The sequence below is a fragment of the Zonotrichia albicollis genome, chromosome 8 (assembly GCF_047830755.1).
Source record: "Zonotrichia albicollis isolate bZonAlb1 chromosome 8, bZonAlb1.hap1, whole genome shotgun sequence".
NCBI lineage: Eukaryota > Metazoa > Chordata > Aves > Passeriformes > Passerellidae > Zonotrichia > Zonotrichia albicollis.
In genome coordinates, this window is record NC_133826.1 from 30,071,000 (window position 1) to 30,088,026 (window position 17,027).

Sequence of the window (17,027 nt, forward strand, 5' to 3'; positions counted from 1 at the left end):
GAAACCCTTTCCTGCAGAATAGAGATGTAGAGACAGCCTATCCCGATGTCCTTCTGGGAAATCTTGAAATGTGGAGGATAGAAAACTGCTTTCAAGGGAGAGCCAGTGGCCATTTCTTGTTGAAGTATTTTGAATGCTGAGTTGTGAACTCTCATTTTTCTATACCTGAAAAAAATGGGCAACAAAAAGGTGCAGAAACAAATATAATGCTGGGTCTTACGAGAGAAAACCACTGTGGGGAGTGAGTGACACTCTGTAAAATTAAGGACAAGGCCAGACTAAGGACTGATTTACCATTAGCATCAGGTTTAGCCCCATAACTGAATTCTGAATGAACAGCAGAGATATAACAAGGCTCTTAAATTTTTTAAATTACATGTTGTGGAAAAAGATACCAAAAGATTGGGAAAAAAAATTGCAATTTCTAGAAGTATGCATAATTGCGTGAAAAAAATAGTACAAATGCAAAATATGGAAAGATAATAACTGAAACCTGAAATAGCTTGGTTCTATCATGAGATCTTTCTTTCAGCTACGGTTTCAGGTTTGGCATTTTCAGCTTTGATTTATATAAGAAACTCAATATTTTGAGCATGGCAAAAGATAAGAGTTGTAAGACTGAAAGAATATAAGATTTGATGTTTGTGCTCTGTTCTTTTAACAGCCCAGCTTATCAGCCTGGGCCATTGTCACATTTTTGTCATGAGATTTTCAATTTGGAGTTGACTCTAGAATACTGGAGGGGAGAAGTGCATAGATGGAAGAAATATGTTCTCATCTGCAACTTATTAAGTATTCTTTTGCAGTGCTTTTCATAAAAATGTTAGAATATTTAGGTATGCGTTGTTTTTCTGGTAAAGCAGCTCCTTATTCATTTTATAGACGTGTTAGAATTATGTTTTCTACATCTGTATCCAGGAGCATGCTCAGGCCTGAATCCCACACTGCTAAGTAGTCTGTAATAAAATAACTTGCTTCATTTTTCTTCAGAGTGTTGCAGTAGTGTCTGAGAATCTCATGCTTCATTTTTCAAAGTATGCTTGAAAGCCAAGTGTGGTGAAGCAGAGACCATTGTGAAGATGTTGTGTGGCTTTGTCAACTGAGAGAGAAATATAAACTGAAACAGAAACACAGGAAAATTCTCTTGGGTATATTTAAAGTCAGAATATGGTAAATTATTGGATATTGATTTGAATACTATAAAGGTTTCTGTGAGGCATCTTAATAGTTTTCACTTTCATCAAATTGCCACACTGTAGGCTGTTGGCACTGGCAGCCAGAGCTCTGAGGTGTAAACAAGGCTGAGCCTTTCCTTTTTGGGAGTAAACAGGCACAGACCACCAGCAGTTCCTTACACTTCTATTATTTCTCTTCTCCTTTCTTCAATAGGGATCACTCTGGCTCAGCAGGTTCACAAGCCACTGCTTCTTGTGTGTCTGTCTGGCCATATCAAATAGCACAGTACTGTACAATGGCTTTGCTTTGGGACTGTTTTCTGCCTCTGCTGCTTAACTGCTTTGCTAAGTGGTTGCTTGGCTTGGGTGTTCCACCTAAACATTTTAGAGCCCTGATTGCAGGATATTTCATGATGCCCTGCCATCCCTGGCTCTGGCAGAAACAAGGTTGAGCACGATGCCTGAGTCAGGTAAGCATTATCCCTGAGTATGAATGCAGAAACAAATCCAGAGAGCAGCACAGTGTTGGTCTGGAATCCTAGTCCAGAGGCAGAAATGCTAAGTTTTTAATCTGCTGTTCCCCAGCTTTATTTCAAAGCTGTTCTTCCTCAGTTTATGAATTTAAAGCAGTTCGCTCTTTTGCCTAATCAATGCCTAATACTTGTTAATGCCTCATAGTAATGGCAGAGGAATTTTGTGGATATCTACATTTGCTCTCAGTGCACAGTAAATATTTCTGAGATCTGTGCTCTCAGCTGATGCAGAGAATGAATCCTGCTGCAAACCAGCCTTTGTTCCAGCCTTTCCAGTGTGGCCTCTGCTTCCAGCTGGGAGCTTGATTTCTTTGAACTTGGGGTCCCCACATAGACAGGTTTTGGTTGGTGTCATGACTCTCCATGTCACAGCTGATGTTCTATAAGGCTTTGGGAAATGGTGAACAAACCAGCTCAGCTCTCTTGATGCAGCTGAAAGTGCAATTGGGCCAATGCTTGGCTCAGTCCTGCATTTCAGAACCTGAGCATGGTGTGCCTGAGATGTGCTGCATAAAATTGAATTCTGTTCTCTTGTGGAAAAGAACCTCTGCTGCTGCTGTGCCTTAGCCAGCCTGAAGTGACAGAAGAACCACCTTTGGTAGCTGGAGGAAGCTGAAGTCATTAAACCATCTCTATCTTTGAAGCAAGGGACTTCTGTTCTCTTATCATCCGTTTTGCTGATGTTGTGTCCAAGGGTTTTTTTGCTGTTTTGACTGAGCTGAAAGTTCCAAAAGCACAGAACCCTTTCTGAAGCAGTTCCTGCCCCTGGCTGAAAATGCAGTGGAGTTCATTAGCCTGGAAGTGCTGGCTGAGACCCTGCTGGGGGAAGGGGGGCTGCTGTTGTATTTTTTGTATCCCTTGTGCCATTTTGGACTTGAGCAGTATTTATTTTTAGTACATTTAAACAGTGCAGAAGGAAGGGGCAGTTGTAATATGGCATATTTACATCATGCTGTCAGTTCCTGGCAGCTCCCTTGCCTGTCAGAGAACAGAGCTGGTCCATTAAGGATGTGAGTGCTACTTATGCCCACGAGTGGTGAAACATCGTCTCCAGGGTGGGAAGGCCTCCCCAGGCCAGCAGGTTCGTTTGTTTTTCTAAGGTGGAGTATGGGGAATTTTTTTTTCATGTCACAGGGACAGGAATGGGCCTTTCTACCTCCCACTTTTTCCTCCTTTTCCTCTGCTCTGGAAAAAGAGAGGCAAAGTCTCTACGTGAGCTCAGCATGTGCTGGTTTTTCCCCTCATGTCACGCTGAAGTTCTCTACCCCTTTATAAAAATAAAAATCTATAAATAAAAAAGAACAAATGCTGAGGGGGACAAACTGGACCCACAGTTATGTGCATGTAGTCACTCGTCGAAGGGTGCCTAGCCCCATTCCTCCCAGGCTTCATGCATTCCCTGTTTCTTATGCTGTCAGCTTCTCAGCATGGGAAACGTGCACTAACAGTCCTGGCTGCTGCTTTTTTAGCCCTACCAAAACATAATATTGATTGAGCTTAGGCTGAAATGTTGGGCTCATCTGCTGTTGAATTAGCTTGTTCTCTATTTCTGTATATTCTCTCCCACTTTGGAGGGAAAATAAAATTGCAATGAGTTTTGCTGCCACACTTCAATGTCTCAGTAATAGCTTTCTCCTGGAATTAAGCAGTATTTAGCTCTGATCTCTCCTGTGTGACTCTGTTTGCCTCAAGCACAGGCACCCTGTGATTTCCCTTTCTTGGAAACTGCCCTGTCTCAGCATGTGGGTAGGAGGCCATGTAAATAAATACCAACCACTTCTTAGCCTTCAGTAGGCATTTCCTTTTTCCTGGTGGTGCAGAAGAAACACTTTCTCACAGTTTGGCATCAAACATTTATATAACTTTCCCTCTTGTGGAATTTTTGTTTAGACAATCAGATTCTTGGTAGAGATTTTTCATCAGTTTCTATTTTTATTCATCTGTGGTTGCTTGGTTTGTCAGTAAATAGTGTCTGTCAGAAGAAACACCTCATCAGAAACTTCTTAAATTTTCAGCAATTGAATAGTAAATCATGGTAAGTCTATTCTGTAATAGTGAAAGATTAGTTTTACAGAAAAAATTAAACTTATCTTGGAGTTTTTTTTCCTTAGCTATGATGGAATATATCTGCCCAAATAGAATATTTCTGCCCAAAAGATTTTTTTATATATTACCAGGCTTAAGTTTGTGAAATATAATACAAAGTATCTTATATGGCCTTGCAGTCCTGCTTTCAGCTGAAAAGGATATTTGCTTTTGATACAAGGTTTAATATATGCTACAATATTTTTCCAGTGTGTGTCCCTTTGTTATTGTTACTTTCATTTGCTAGACTAGGTAGGACATAATTTTATAACAGCAAAAGAGATCATATCAATACAAATTAGTATTAGAAGACAGATACTTCCAATTTGCATGTATAAATATTTATAACATCTTCATTTAGTGTTGTTTACAAATATTTTTATTGATATGAATATTAATATGAATATTAATTAAATTATGAATTTACATGGCTTAGTTTTGTCTGTCTCAGTGGTAATTCTCAGTGAGTGGGTGGTAGTACACAGTCCCTGCTGGGAGAGCCCCAGGGCTTCAGACCATGCAGATTCCCTGGGAGCAGAATTTAGATCTGAGCTGTGATAAACAGCTGCAGAGTGGCACTGAGCTAGACTCCTTCATGGGAGCAGATATTAGGTGAGGGAGCGAAGAATGCACCTATGGATCTTCTTTTGTGAGGGATGATTTCTAGGGTGGTTAAGATAGAGGCAATTTCAAAATCCATCAGATGCTTTTTGTATAATACACAGAATTTGATAACATTTGTATTCAACAGCAAAAGAAATTGTGCTTTTCCAGAAGGGTTTTTGAAATCTGCTTTTTCCTCTCCTGAGGCCTGCTAGGAGGCTGTCTAGGAAAGCGAGCCTTTGTTGGCCATGTCATGGTATTTTTATAGTTTCACTCTTAGGGCCTTTCTCATCCAGCTGAGTTTTGCAATCTCCTGAAGCTCTGCCAAGATGAATTGCATCTGCCCTCACAGAACACACGTTCAGCCCAGCCAGGACATCTTCCAGCTCTGTGCACTGAGAGCTGCTTGGTGTATTCTGGGAAACACTCACAGAGAAGACTGAGTCCTAGGTTGGTTTGTCCCTTTGTCCTGTTTCCTGGGCATACAATAAACTGTTGTCCCATGCATATTTCTTCCTGAGCCAACCCCCATGAGTGATGTTCCAGCCCAGAATACTTCAGAAAGGGCTGCTGGACTTCAGAGCTGGCTCTGGTGGTGGCTGGGCAGAGACCAGTCAGCCTTGCTGCCTGATAAGGGACTGTGAAGGAATCTGAGCTCTCCAGCTTTGGTGATTTATTGAAGTTCTGCAGGGTCATTGGGTAGCCAGAGTCATGAAAACCCCATTTATATCCACTGGGAGAATTCCAGGGCATAAAGCCCCTCTGCATCCATTGCTGCCATAGTGGCACCAGCTTTAGCAGTACCTTGATGGCTTTTAGAATCTGTTAAACTGTGCTGTGTTAATAACCCTGTGAGAGTTATCATGATGGGCAGGCCCTGAATGAGGGCTTTGAGAATGGCCACTTGTTTTTGGATCCTTTTATTGAACATCAGGTGTGTTTGCAAAGCAAACTGGAAAGGTCAGCTTCAGTTTATCCATCACTTAAAGAAGTTTAACACAATGGAAGCAGCTAATTATCTCAGGGTTTTTTTTGTTCTGACACAATAAATGACCTTGGGAGTATTGCTAGTTCATAATAGGAAGTGAAGGAAGAAACCTGGAAAAGGTGAAATTACAGTGATTGTGCTGTAAATGAGGGTTGTGGTGAAATTGCAAAGGAGTTGGCTACAGCAAGAGGGAATAACTCATTCCCCTTAGAGAAATAAGCTGGTTAGATTAGAGTCTGATTTTGTTTGTACATAGTATTATTTAGATTGATTTGTATGGATTTTGTATTTTTCACTGGCAGAATGAACATTTATGTGTGAGTTTATTGAATGCCATGCTTAAATAATTAATAATAGCAAAAGTAGAGATGAATTTATGCCACCAATTACTTCTCTTGTTGTGCAGACTTAGAAGAGTTCTTTTTTGATCAGATACTTTTATTTTAGTGAAGTCTGACCCTTGCCTTTTTAGAATTCAGAGGAATGAAAAATAACAAATGTAGATGTTTATGTGTTTGAGGTGAACTTTTTTTATTAGGAAATGTTTTGAAAGGGTCAGTGAATAACAGAACTGAAACTGAGGTTTCATTTCTCTTGCAGGTAGGTCTGTGAAAGATAAGCAGACATTTAAATTTGGGTATTTCCTTATGATAACAAATGTTCCAAGGTCATTACCAACTCTACAGATCTTGCTGACATCAGGCTTCTTCTCACACAGTGTTGTTTTAATCCTTTTTTTTCCTAGGAAAAAGAGAAGAAGTACATGCTGCCTTTGGACAACTTGAAAGTGCGAGATGTGGAAAAGAGCTTCATGTCCAGCAAACACATCTTTGCATTGTTTAACACAGAGCAGAGGTGAGAAAATGTGCTGTTCTGCAGATACTTCTACCAGATAGTATCTAGCTGAGCATTTGAATAACTGTGAGTGCACTTCTGCTGTTTCCACCATGTTGAGTGCACAAGGTCTTGATATTCTTGATTTATCTGCTGCTCTGCTGTTGCATAACCATGGGATGAGAGGTTGGTGTCCTCTGAGCCACTCGTGGGGTGAAACAGCTCCATGATGAGTCAGCCAGTCCTTCCTTATGGCTGAATAATCATCTCCTGATCCTATTTTTGTTTTATTTGGCAGTCACCTAGGCTTACCAAAACATTCATGACTTCTGTACCTTGTGACCAGATTCAACTGGTGTAAATCACAAAAGCGTCATTGCTTTTCACTTTCTCCAGTGGAAAATCTTGCCTGTCACTAATCTTGGGACTCATTTGATTGTTTGTTTGGGTTTAGACACTGCTGAATGGAGAAAAATTAGATTCCTCTACTTCTTTAATTAATAAAATCTTTGCCTTTTCGTTTTTGCCCCACACTTTTCACCTCAGACTCTTCTCTGCTTTAAGTGTTGTGGTCACTCTATGGAAGCCACTCTTGATGCACAGCCAGCTCAGTTTCCTTAAATGTTACAAAAGACATAAAAGTGATGTGTAATTTTTATTTTTTTTAACTGGAGAGGAGAGTTGCATTTGTAGCTGTCTCAGGGGAATTGCATTTTAGCAGATAAGGGGCAATTTCTGTAAGCTTTTTTCAGGCAAAAGTAGCATGGATAGATATCCTTGTTCACCTCTTCTGCTAGATTCCTTCACACCTGATTCTCCCTCACATCACTAAAGCTTGGCATTGCCTTCAGATATTCAAGATGATGAGGGCTGGATGTGGCTCTCTGCAGAGGCAGCTGTCTTTGCTCCAGACATAGTGGCCAGAATTTCAGAAGCAAGGAGTGTCCCTCCCTCTTGCAAAGCAAAAGCAAATCATGGGATTTCTGGGCTGTCAGGTTTGTGCTGACCCCAGGAATGTGAGGCCACAATGTCAGGCTCAGTCTGAACCAGCCCAGGAAGGCTCTGCCTGTGTCTGCTGCCACCTCATCCAGCCTGCCAGGAGATGCCCTTTGAAAGCATGTCACACACACACTGGCTGGGAATAACATTTCACATGCTTGACCACTTGTGTTTCTGGAGCACAGAAAAAAGCTTTGAAAAGCTTTTCATGTTCTTAAAAGCAGAAATGATCTTTGGATGCTGGAAATGAATGTAATTCTGATGGTTCTGGCTGTAGATATGTGTGGATCCATCAAGAAAGGTAACTTTGTTCTGGTGGCTTGATAGCAGCTGGACATATTAGGTTACTTCCATGAGAAATTTGTTCATTTAACTCATTGTTTCTCCTTTGGTTCAACTAATGGCTTTGAATATTATTATCATCATAAATATTAATCATTGAACTGCTGTGAAAATCCAAGAGAAGCATTTCCGTTGGCAAGTTTAGGATTGATTTAGGTGGTATACAGCTGGACATTCACATTTTTGCTTGATCTTCATCCATAGTAGATATCAAGGATTTCAAAATCAGATGTCTAAAATGTTTGCCATGTCTGTAGTAGCCCTGCCTCTTTGAGCTCTGAGAAGACCCTGCAGCCTCAGCAAGCTGCTCTAAAAACATCCTTCCATCCACATGGGCATGTTAAGACATGACAGCACAGCAGTGAGACCACAAAATACCTTTGCCTTGGGAGAGGCAGATCATGGAGTCAGTCTTGCTCATTAAAATTAAAATTAAAATACTCATTTAAGGGAGGCAGAAGTTGTTTTTGAAGAAATATTTATTGAATTCTAATTAAAACAGCAGTTTCTTTGTTACTGTAAAACAGCTGATTTTTGATATTTCTAAAAATCTGCCTCCTGGCACAAATTGGTCAAAACAAGATTAGTATCACTTTCCTCTGAATCCTGAATTGATAGATGTGTCAGCAAAAATAGGAATATTGGATCTCAAGTAGAGTGATCTGGCTGGGGACTGTCCCCTATCCCACATTCTTAAGGAAACTGAAAGAGGGAATTGATAAAGATACATTGAAATAAGAATTCTTACTGTTGTTTTACTTTGTGGTAATCTGTTGAATCTTGGTTTCTGATCTCTGTGTGTGTGAGTATGGCTTCCTTTTCAAAGATCATGTAAAAAATTAACTTAGATAATTTTTTTTCTTTTTTTTTCTTCTTCTTTTTTTTTTTTTTTTTTTTTTTTTTTGTTGGGGGCTGGTGGAGTGGTTGCTTTTTTTAATTAAAAAAACCTTAGCAACTAAGAAAGAAATCAACTTTCGAAGTCTGCCCTCTGAGGGTTCTGGTTATGGAACCATTTTGCTATTTAAGATGTAGGTCATTAAAGAACAAAGGCAAAATCATCTGTTCCAGCTTCCATGATAGCATGGAGATTATTCTGTATCTCTTTTTCCCTCCCCCATAATCTGCAGCATGTTTTTCCTTGACTACGAAATCTTTCTTAATGTTCAATTAAATTATTTTAATTTTCAAGCAAAAATGCTTTAGGAGAAGAATTTTAATAAGCTTGTTCTCTTTTTCATTCCCAGCCCCTCACTGCATAGGTATTTGCTCCAGCCATATGTTTCTGATACTGTACATTTCAATAGTTTCCTGGATTATGCACTGCATTTTTTCCATTTATGAAAACCTTTCCAGCTCTGAAATATAGTTACCAGGAAAATACTCATTTCACTGCATAGAAGGAAAAACCATCTTGAGTTAGCTGAGACTGGGGGTAGATGGAGAAGGAAACTAACAGTATCTGTCATTTTGATTTAGTGCAGAAGTCAACAGTTCTCTGACAGGAATCAAATGTGACTTGGTAATGTAGAGTAAATGGAGACTGTGACGATTGATTTCACAGTGAAGATAAATTCTCATGGAATGAACATAATTGTGTGTTTATGAAAAGGCTCTGCTGTGAAATAATTAAATTATTTTCCTGTTACTTTCTAATTAAATCTTTAGAAAAACAACAAAAAAAAGGTGAGGGTGGGAAAAGGAAAACTTTGCCTGAAATAGTTACAGTATTACTTAACTGGGAGGTTAGGTTTGTTTTCTGCAAAGTAAGTCATACATTCAAAGTTTTTGAATGGGCCATCTACTTAATTTATAGACACTATGGAAGGCTTTTGCTATGGAGTCCTCCAGTTTCCTTACCTTAGGAGAAGTAGATATTAAACCAAAGTAAATTTGAGTGAGTGCCCTGTGATTCCTGGATCATTTTGGCTGCATCCATCTGCACCAGCCTGCCTTTAGTAACTGCAGTTGAGCTGTGGTTTCAAGCAGTGTGTGTCTAACCTAAAGCTGTGAGTGAGTGCTATTCTGTGTTAACCATCTTCTCCACAGGAAACTCGTGGCAAGTCTGGCTTTTTTTTTAGACTGGAAAAAGAGATCAAATATATTGAGTATTTTAAAATAATTCCGCTATAGGAAAAGAAAGAATGTTTGCAGTACTGCTGTAGAGCTTACTGTGAAGTTGTGTAGATGTAGCCACTGACTTTCTGGGCAGAGCTGAAAATGGAGAAGAGAGGATTTTTCAGCATCTCAGTTCACGTTCAGTAGATTAACCTGTTATGTTCTCATTGCTGAGTGGGTAAGACTTTTGTTCAGAGCTCAAGAACAAAGAAAACAAATTCTGTCCATCCCAGAAAGTTTACTGCCCATACAGGATTTAATTCCAAATACTTGATCTATTCTCCATGTATTTCTTGTAAAAATTATTCACTTCTTGGTGCTTTTTCTGTTACCCAAGTACTGTAGGTTGGAACAAAAACTGTAGTCTTAAATATGTGTCCCTTAAGGATGTGTGCAAGTCCTACCTCTCCATTTCCCCTGAGAAGGGCAAGCAGTCACTGATCTTTCCCTTTTGATCCACATGGTACTATTTTGACAGATTGTCTGTTGTTCTAAAGTAATCTCTTGCCTTTGCAGTAGCCTCATTACACTTTTTTCCTGATTTACTGGTCAATGAATTGTTGTATTACTGTATTCCACCTCAATTTATATACTGCTTCCCTTTTAATTGAAGAAATTATGCTGAGTTTAAAAACCTGTCTTCATTTGCTAGAAACAGAAAAAATGCTTCTTTCCACCTCTTCTCCAACTCTGGAGAGATGAATTCTCTTTTAGAGGAGTAGGGATTCTACTAGGTACAGATTTTGGGGGTTATAAATGGGAGCAGGGTGAAGTGTTTGTTAATTTGGTGACTTTTCAAGCCTTCTGTACCAATAGTGGGAGCAGCAACCACAGAGTGAGGAAGGGTTACCTGGTGGAGAGTCCCTGATCTGCAGCCTTCCTCTGCTCCTCTTCAGACTCACTTCTGTCCTTGGAGCCAGAGGAGCAGAACCAATGTGGGAAATTCTGCTTTCCTTGCAGAGGAAGATGCCACCAGTTCTCGTGTCTTTTCCTTTCCTGTTCAACCAGTGACACCTTGTGCAGGCTGAGCTAGAACAGAGAGTGGACAGAGCTAAAGTATAAAGCAGGGATTTATTAGGCCTCAATGGATCCACCTTGGGCAGCACAAGAGCCCAGCCAGGGCTGCACCCAAGATGAACCAAAATGGTCACAAAATGGACCACTGGTCACAGGATGTCTTATAAGTTCTGCTCCATTTGCATATTGGAATTAATTGTCCAATTACAGCTCCAGCCCATGCAGTCCCATCCTGCTTGTTTTTCTCTCTCCACCCCACATTGTTTGTGCTCTTGGGCCTGAGATTTGGATCATTTGTCCTTGGTGCCCAGCTGGAGCAGGAATTGTTTTGTTTCCCTCTGTGCACAGAGCTCACCATCCCCTCTTATGGAGCCCAGACCCACACACTAAAGCAGCACAGAATGTGAAAAATAAAAGCTAAAACCTGAAAAATCACCAGGTGAAAAATCACTCAGATGAAGCTGAGTAATGGTGTTGCTTTCCTCACCTCTATCACACACACTTCTGTGTGATAGAGGGGTGTGAGGAGCAGTGCAAAGCACAGAACTGTTCCCTTTGCTTCACAAGAGTGGGTTCCTGAGAGCAAAGTGCCCCTCAGGAATCATGAAGCAGTGGGACAGAATCTGCCATCCCTGCTCCAGAGCTGCCTGTCTGTACAAACAGCTCGTTAATCTGACAGACAGATGAATGTCCAGAGAAGAGTGAGCAAAAGGCCATTTTGAGGGCACACAATAGGACTGAAAATAGAACTGCCAGATGAGGAATTGTAGCTCCTGACTCCTGAGTACACTCTGTCTGTCAGGAATCATATTGCACAGGGAGCTGGTGTCTGGTAGCACCCAGGAAATGATTCTGTGTCTGCTCAGTGAGAGGCATCACTGCATGTTTTGGGTAAATGTTGTTGGTTCTGGGTTGCTCCAGAAGGGATTGGAGCACAAGTTGTTTCTGGGACTCCAAATGTACCAGAGCTGTAAGTACTGAATTTCTGGCCATGGGCAGCAACTGGTTAACTGCTATCCATATATAAGGGAAATTGGGCAGGAGCCAAAATAAAGGGAACTAGTGAAAGGAGACCGGGTCAGAGGAGGTGTTGGATAGAAGCCAGGCTAAAGGAGAAAGCCTAAAATGAGATGTATGTTTAGTTACTGTTTTTGAATTACTCAGAAAGCTAAGCCTCAGGAAAAGCTGGACTGTAAGCTATTCAGAGCCCTCTCTGTTCAAAATGGAAGAGAGAGAATCTGTTTAATTAAAAAGCCCTACAAATTTAATTCAGAAAAAAAAACCTGCTAACATTTCTAAACAAACTGCTAAAATGCTGGAGAGTACAATATTTAAGAACAGGAAAAATATACAAACCCAAGGAATAGCTAGCCTTTATTACCAACAGCTTTCCCTTATTAAAAAAAAAAAAAAAAAGAAAGAAAAAAAAGAGAAAGAGGTTGGGGTTTTGTTTGGAATATATTCTGTTTTATCATTATTGACAAGTATTTTTTACTTGACAAATAAGAGAGAGTATGGTGCAGGTATTGACAGCTGGGGGCAGCTTTTGTGTCTGTGTGGCCCCAAGGCAGATTCCAGGCCAGGCTTCCATCCCTCACCACCAAAGGCATGAAACCTTCTCCTCCAGGGACTGCTGGAATATTTTAGTGGCAGTCCCTGTTACTACTGTGGATTTTGGCCTGTGTGGTGTTAGTTTTGGCTGCATTTCTCTTCTGGGTTAATATAGGACTCGAGATACTTCATTGCCGAGGCTGGCCTATGTACTGAGCAGCACATCTTCTGTTCATTTGCACCTGAAACTTGGGGGTTTCTGTGTGTTTTGGGTGTGTGTGCTTGAAAAAATTCATGTGCATTTGGGAGAGCACTCACATGACACAGATGGCAAAATCCTTAAGTGTAATTATTTCATGACATTGTCTCAGAGATTGTCTCCTTAGCTTTTCTGGATATTAAGAAAAAAAAAGAATCTTCAGAGTCATGTGTAATTAATTTTAATTAGCATTCACACTGGAGTGATCTGAAATGGTATGCCTTGATAGAAAATGTTAGTCACTGCTGTTAACTCAGAGCAGATGGCCATTTTTGTTTCTTCAAAATATATGATTTGCAGAGCTTCTGGTAGAGCTTTTCTATTTGAAAAAAAAAAAAAAAATAGGTGCATATGCTCAAACCAGCCATTGTGCAATTACAGGTGTCCAAAATCACAGACTAAGAGTGAATTTGAATAAGCAGATTGTGCACAGTGGAGTTGCAGGTTGAATAGATAGAAAATGTACAATTTTATCCAAAATTACCTTTCCCAGTAGCTGGAGTGTCTGGATTCTGTTATTTTCTCCCCTTTTCATTTTAGGTGACTATTCATTAAACCCATATTCTGTGTGTTTCCAATTTCAATCAAGTGAGAAATACTTAAGAATTCAATCCTTTGTGTTTTTCATGGAATAAAATGGGACCAATTTGCATTTAGTTCTAGATTTCTAATGTTTAGTTCTGTTTCCATCCTAATAGAGATGAGATGTTTACCAAAAAATCACTTTGAAATCCCTGTAAAAGAAAATATTCCTGTGTCTTTCAGTCTGTGAGTAGTTTCCCTTGTGCCAGTGTCCCTGCTGAAGCTAAATATGGGTTTGTGTCCTTTGGAGGATTTAAGTAGTTTATAGGTCCAGTTCTAAAAAATGTCACTATTCTTGCTGTGTAATGGTTGTTCTGTCTCTTCCCACACTGGCAAGAATAAATGCATTTTTAATTAATTTTGGTTTGTATTTTCTCTGTATGAAAACAAATTTTATGCATATCTAGTACAACTTTGGCTAGTGAAATCCAGATCCAACTCAACCTAAAAACTCTCCATGCACATGCTTATATGTGAGTATGCATTAATATATAATCACACATGTTAACTGGGCTTGGAATGTGGTTGCCCTTCCAAATTTTCTAGGCTTGCTGGAGATAAATATTTAACCTTATCTTACTATTAAGAAATTGCAAGAGGTACAGTCCCTCTTGATGTGCAGCAGGGGATGTGCTCAGCACATTCTGATGCGCAGCCACCATGGAGGGAACCCACTGGTGTTGCAAGGGCTGTTCTTTCTGAGTGGTTTCCAGGTGTGTTGTTCACTCCCTGCCCCTGGACTGCAGAAATTTGGTTTATAGGTAGTCAAGCCTTCCCTAGGCAGTGCTGACAGCCCAGGCTTCAGGGTGGCTGGGAGGGAAATCTCAGTAGCTCACAGCTGGGTCAGTCTTCAAACTTATCTGGCATTTCTCACTTTCCTCTTGGGCACTTTCAAATACCTTAATCCAGTCCTGTTAGGATTTTTTCTTTATGGGAGGAGTTCAGGAAACACCTATGGACATTTCTGTGTTAGACCCTGAAATATACAGGGGAAAGGAAACAAGAAATCAAGGTGAAAATAAAGTGAAGAAGCTGTGGGGTAAGCAAAGTCACAGCTGGGTGGCTGTTGTACCTCGAGGTGATGGGCCTGGCCTAGAAAAGGCATGTCCTGAGTGTGGAACCTTCCAGAACTGGAAATGATTCTTTTAGTCCAATTGTCTGTTCATCCTCATGAGTAATTATGTATTGCAATGGCCCCATCAAGGGGAGAGAATGATGTGTCTGACTCCATGGATATTAGAAAGTTAATTAATTACTTTACTATACTATATTATTCTATACATTTAAAACTGAATCTGCCAAGCACTCACTCTGCACACAACTGCACACACTGCACACTGAATCTTGTGACTGTCACCCAAGAGTCCTCACACACACACACACACCTGGCCCTGACAGGCCAAGGAAACAAAACACCATCACTGTGGGTAAACAATCTCCGTATTGCATTCTACTTTGCACAACACAGGCACAGCAAATGATAAAAATTGTTTTCTTTCTCTGAGGTTCAGAGAATGTGAAACCCAGAAATATTCTTGGGAAGAGAAATGTGGGGCTACAATTTTAATGGAAATGCAGTTCCATGTTGAGGTTTATTTTTCTAGAGTCCAATAAAATCTGCAGATAACAAATGGTAGCCTTTTGTATTTTTTCACTCTGGGAAAGAAAGGCAGTGTTATTACTATTATGTTGATTTCCAGATATGCCACAACAGTGATATTTTCATGTATTATGCATGATATTTAAATTACAGCGATGAGACTCCAGGAGGAAGTGAAGTTGGGAGATTGGTAGATGCACACAGCTTTGCAGTTTCCTCAATTATGTGTTCACATTTAAGAAATGTTAAATATTCAAGGGAAATACTACTTGCAGGTGGTACTTCTAGGCATGTTCCCATTTTCTGTATCTTGTTTCTGTAGTCCCTTAGATTTACAGATACCTGAATATCAACAAGATTGGTATTGTTGAGAGTTCATCTTTTCTGCTTTCCTTTATTCTGTCATAGTCTTTGATGTCCAACATCCCATTTAGCTGCTCTAGAGGTGAGGGTGAGAACATGACTTCACAGCATTCCATATGGAGAACCTAGGTGAGGCTTGAGTAGTAACTGGTGCTGTGCTGATGGCTTCAGCAATTTTAAGAAGTGGAAAAGAGAAGAAAACAGAAAATCTGAATTGTTTTCAAGAAGGTTTTTACAGCTTTCCAGGAGACGCCAGTGCATTCCTAATGAGTAAAACATGTTAATGTGTTTTTGTAAGATTCCACTGGTAACAGGAAAAGGACACACTCTTTTCAGAAGTTACTGAAAGAAGTTACTTTGGCTTTTTTTTCCCTTTGAAAAGTTCCTATGCTTGTCAGCCTTTCTGGGAGAAAGAGAGGCAGGGGCAGTCTAGCAGCAAGGAATCCAGCTGGGAGACAAGCATCCCTCACCTGCCCTGCTGGGACAATGCTGGGAGCACTCAGGGTGTGCATCCTTCAGTCCCTCACACCTGCTGCGTCTTTGGCAGTGGTGGTGGAATAGAATCAGCTGCACAAAAAAGAGCTCTGAGATCCTACAGGGAGATAGGAGGACCTGGGGGATGTGGGGACATCAGCTGCTGGCCATGAGGTGTCCCCAGCCCCAGGAGAATCCTGGCACAGGGACAGAATGCAGGACTGCCAGCTCCCACGTCTTCCGAGTGCCTGGCTGAAATCCCTGCTCACACAGCCACGCTGCTTGCAGCAAGCCACAAAATGCCAAAAAGTGTAATATAGAACATGACAGGCCTGAAAAAATGTTTTCACAAGCTGGTGTCATGTTGTTTTGCTCTTGCAGATAAGTGTTTTTGGAACTTCCCTATCACTATGTTTTACAGCCTTTATTTGCTCTATTGTTATTTTTAGTCATCTTTGCTGAGAGTACCCTTTTACCATTTCAGATTCCTAGTTCTTCAAAGTTATAGCTGCTTCATTATCTTAGCCAGAGAAGCTTATCTCAGTAAAAGTTTCTCCTAACAATAAATTAAAACTGTTTTCCTCTGACAATTTCATTATGCTTCCTTTTTTTTCCTTTTTCTTTTAAATTTATTTTAATTGACTTTTTTTTTTTTTTTGTTCAGTAAATTCTGTCTTGGAGTTCCACAATATTGCAAATTGAATAAAATTCAGGTATTTGCTCAGTTTAAGGTAACAGCATCTGATAAGGTTATCCAGGCTATTATTTGCTTTAAGACAGGATTAGTATTTTTGGAGTCGGGGGAGAAAAAAGATTAATTTTAAATTTCTCAATCAATAAAAGAATCCACAGAGCTTTCAGTTGTTCATCCTATCAGTGGCTTTGGCTATACTGTAGGATCAGGCCCATTAGTGCCTCTTTGTGACCTTTGGATCTGGTTTCTGTGGGAGGGAAATGCCCTGGTGGCACCTCCAGCCTGGCTTTTTGCACCAGTGCAAGCCTGGTGCTCAGATTTACCCTTTGAGTTTGGTGAGAATTGAATCACCAATGTAAGGAAATAATTCTGAGTATGTTCTTTATTCTTTGTAGTTTTGAATTCAACCTATGAGCCTGCTAAAAATTACCACATTTTGCTCTCTTCAGAGTGGGTGTGCTCTGGTTGCTGTGCTGTGGTTTCATAGGTGATAATTTAATGATTTGGTGTCATGGCTGCTTCTTGCTCAGGTTCAATTCCACTTTTTTCACCTTTTTTTAACCTGTTTCCTGCCCCTAAAAAGCAAGGCTGTGAGGTGCCTGGTGCCATTGCTGGTTAAGAGAGAATCACTGCTGTGAGTGGGAATTACATCAAGTCAGTTGTGTTCCAGCAGTGTGGCAGTGAAATCCCACCAGTCCCCAAATGCTAAAGAAATTTGTCTAGGCAGTGACAATAATAGCTTTATTTCCTTGTTCTACAGTGAATTCTGGTTTTTTCCTCTCTCAGAATATGTGGGAGAAATGAAACCAAAGG

General features: G+C 40.3%; 1 protein-coding gene across 6 annotated transcripts in view; it reads left to right on the top strand.

Moving 5' to 3' along the window:
• DNM3 (dynamin 3) overlaps positions 1 to 17,027 on the top strand; it is a 170,327-nt gene that overhangs the window by 97,466 nt on the left and 55,834 nt on the right. For all 6 annotated transcript variants that reach the window (XM_074546454.1, XM_074546455.1, XM_074546456.1 and 3 more), the window contains one exon: positions 6,130 to 6,239. In XM_074546454.1, the coding sequence (XP_074402555.1) occupies positions 6,130 to 6,239 (110 nt within the window). The remainder of the gene's footprint in view (positions 1 to 6,129; positions 6,240 to 17,027) is intronic.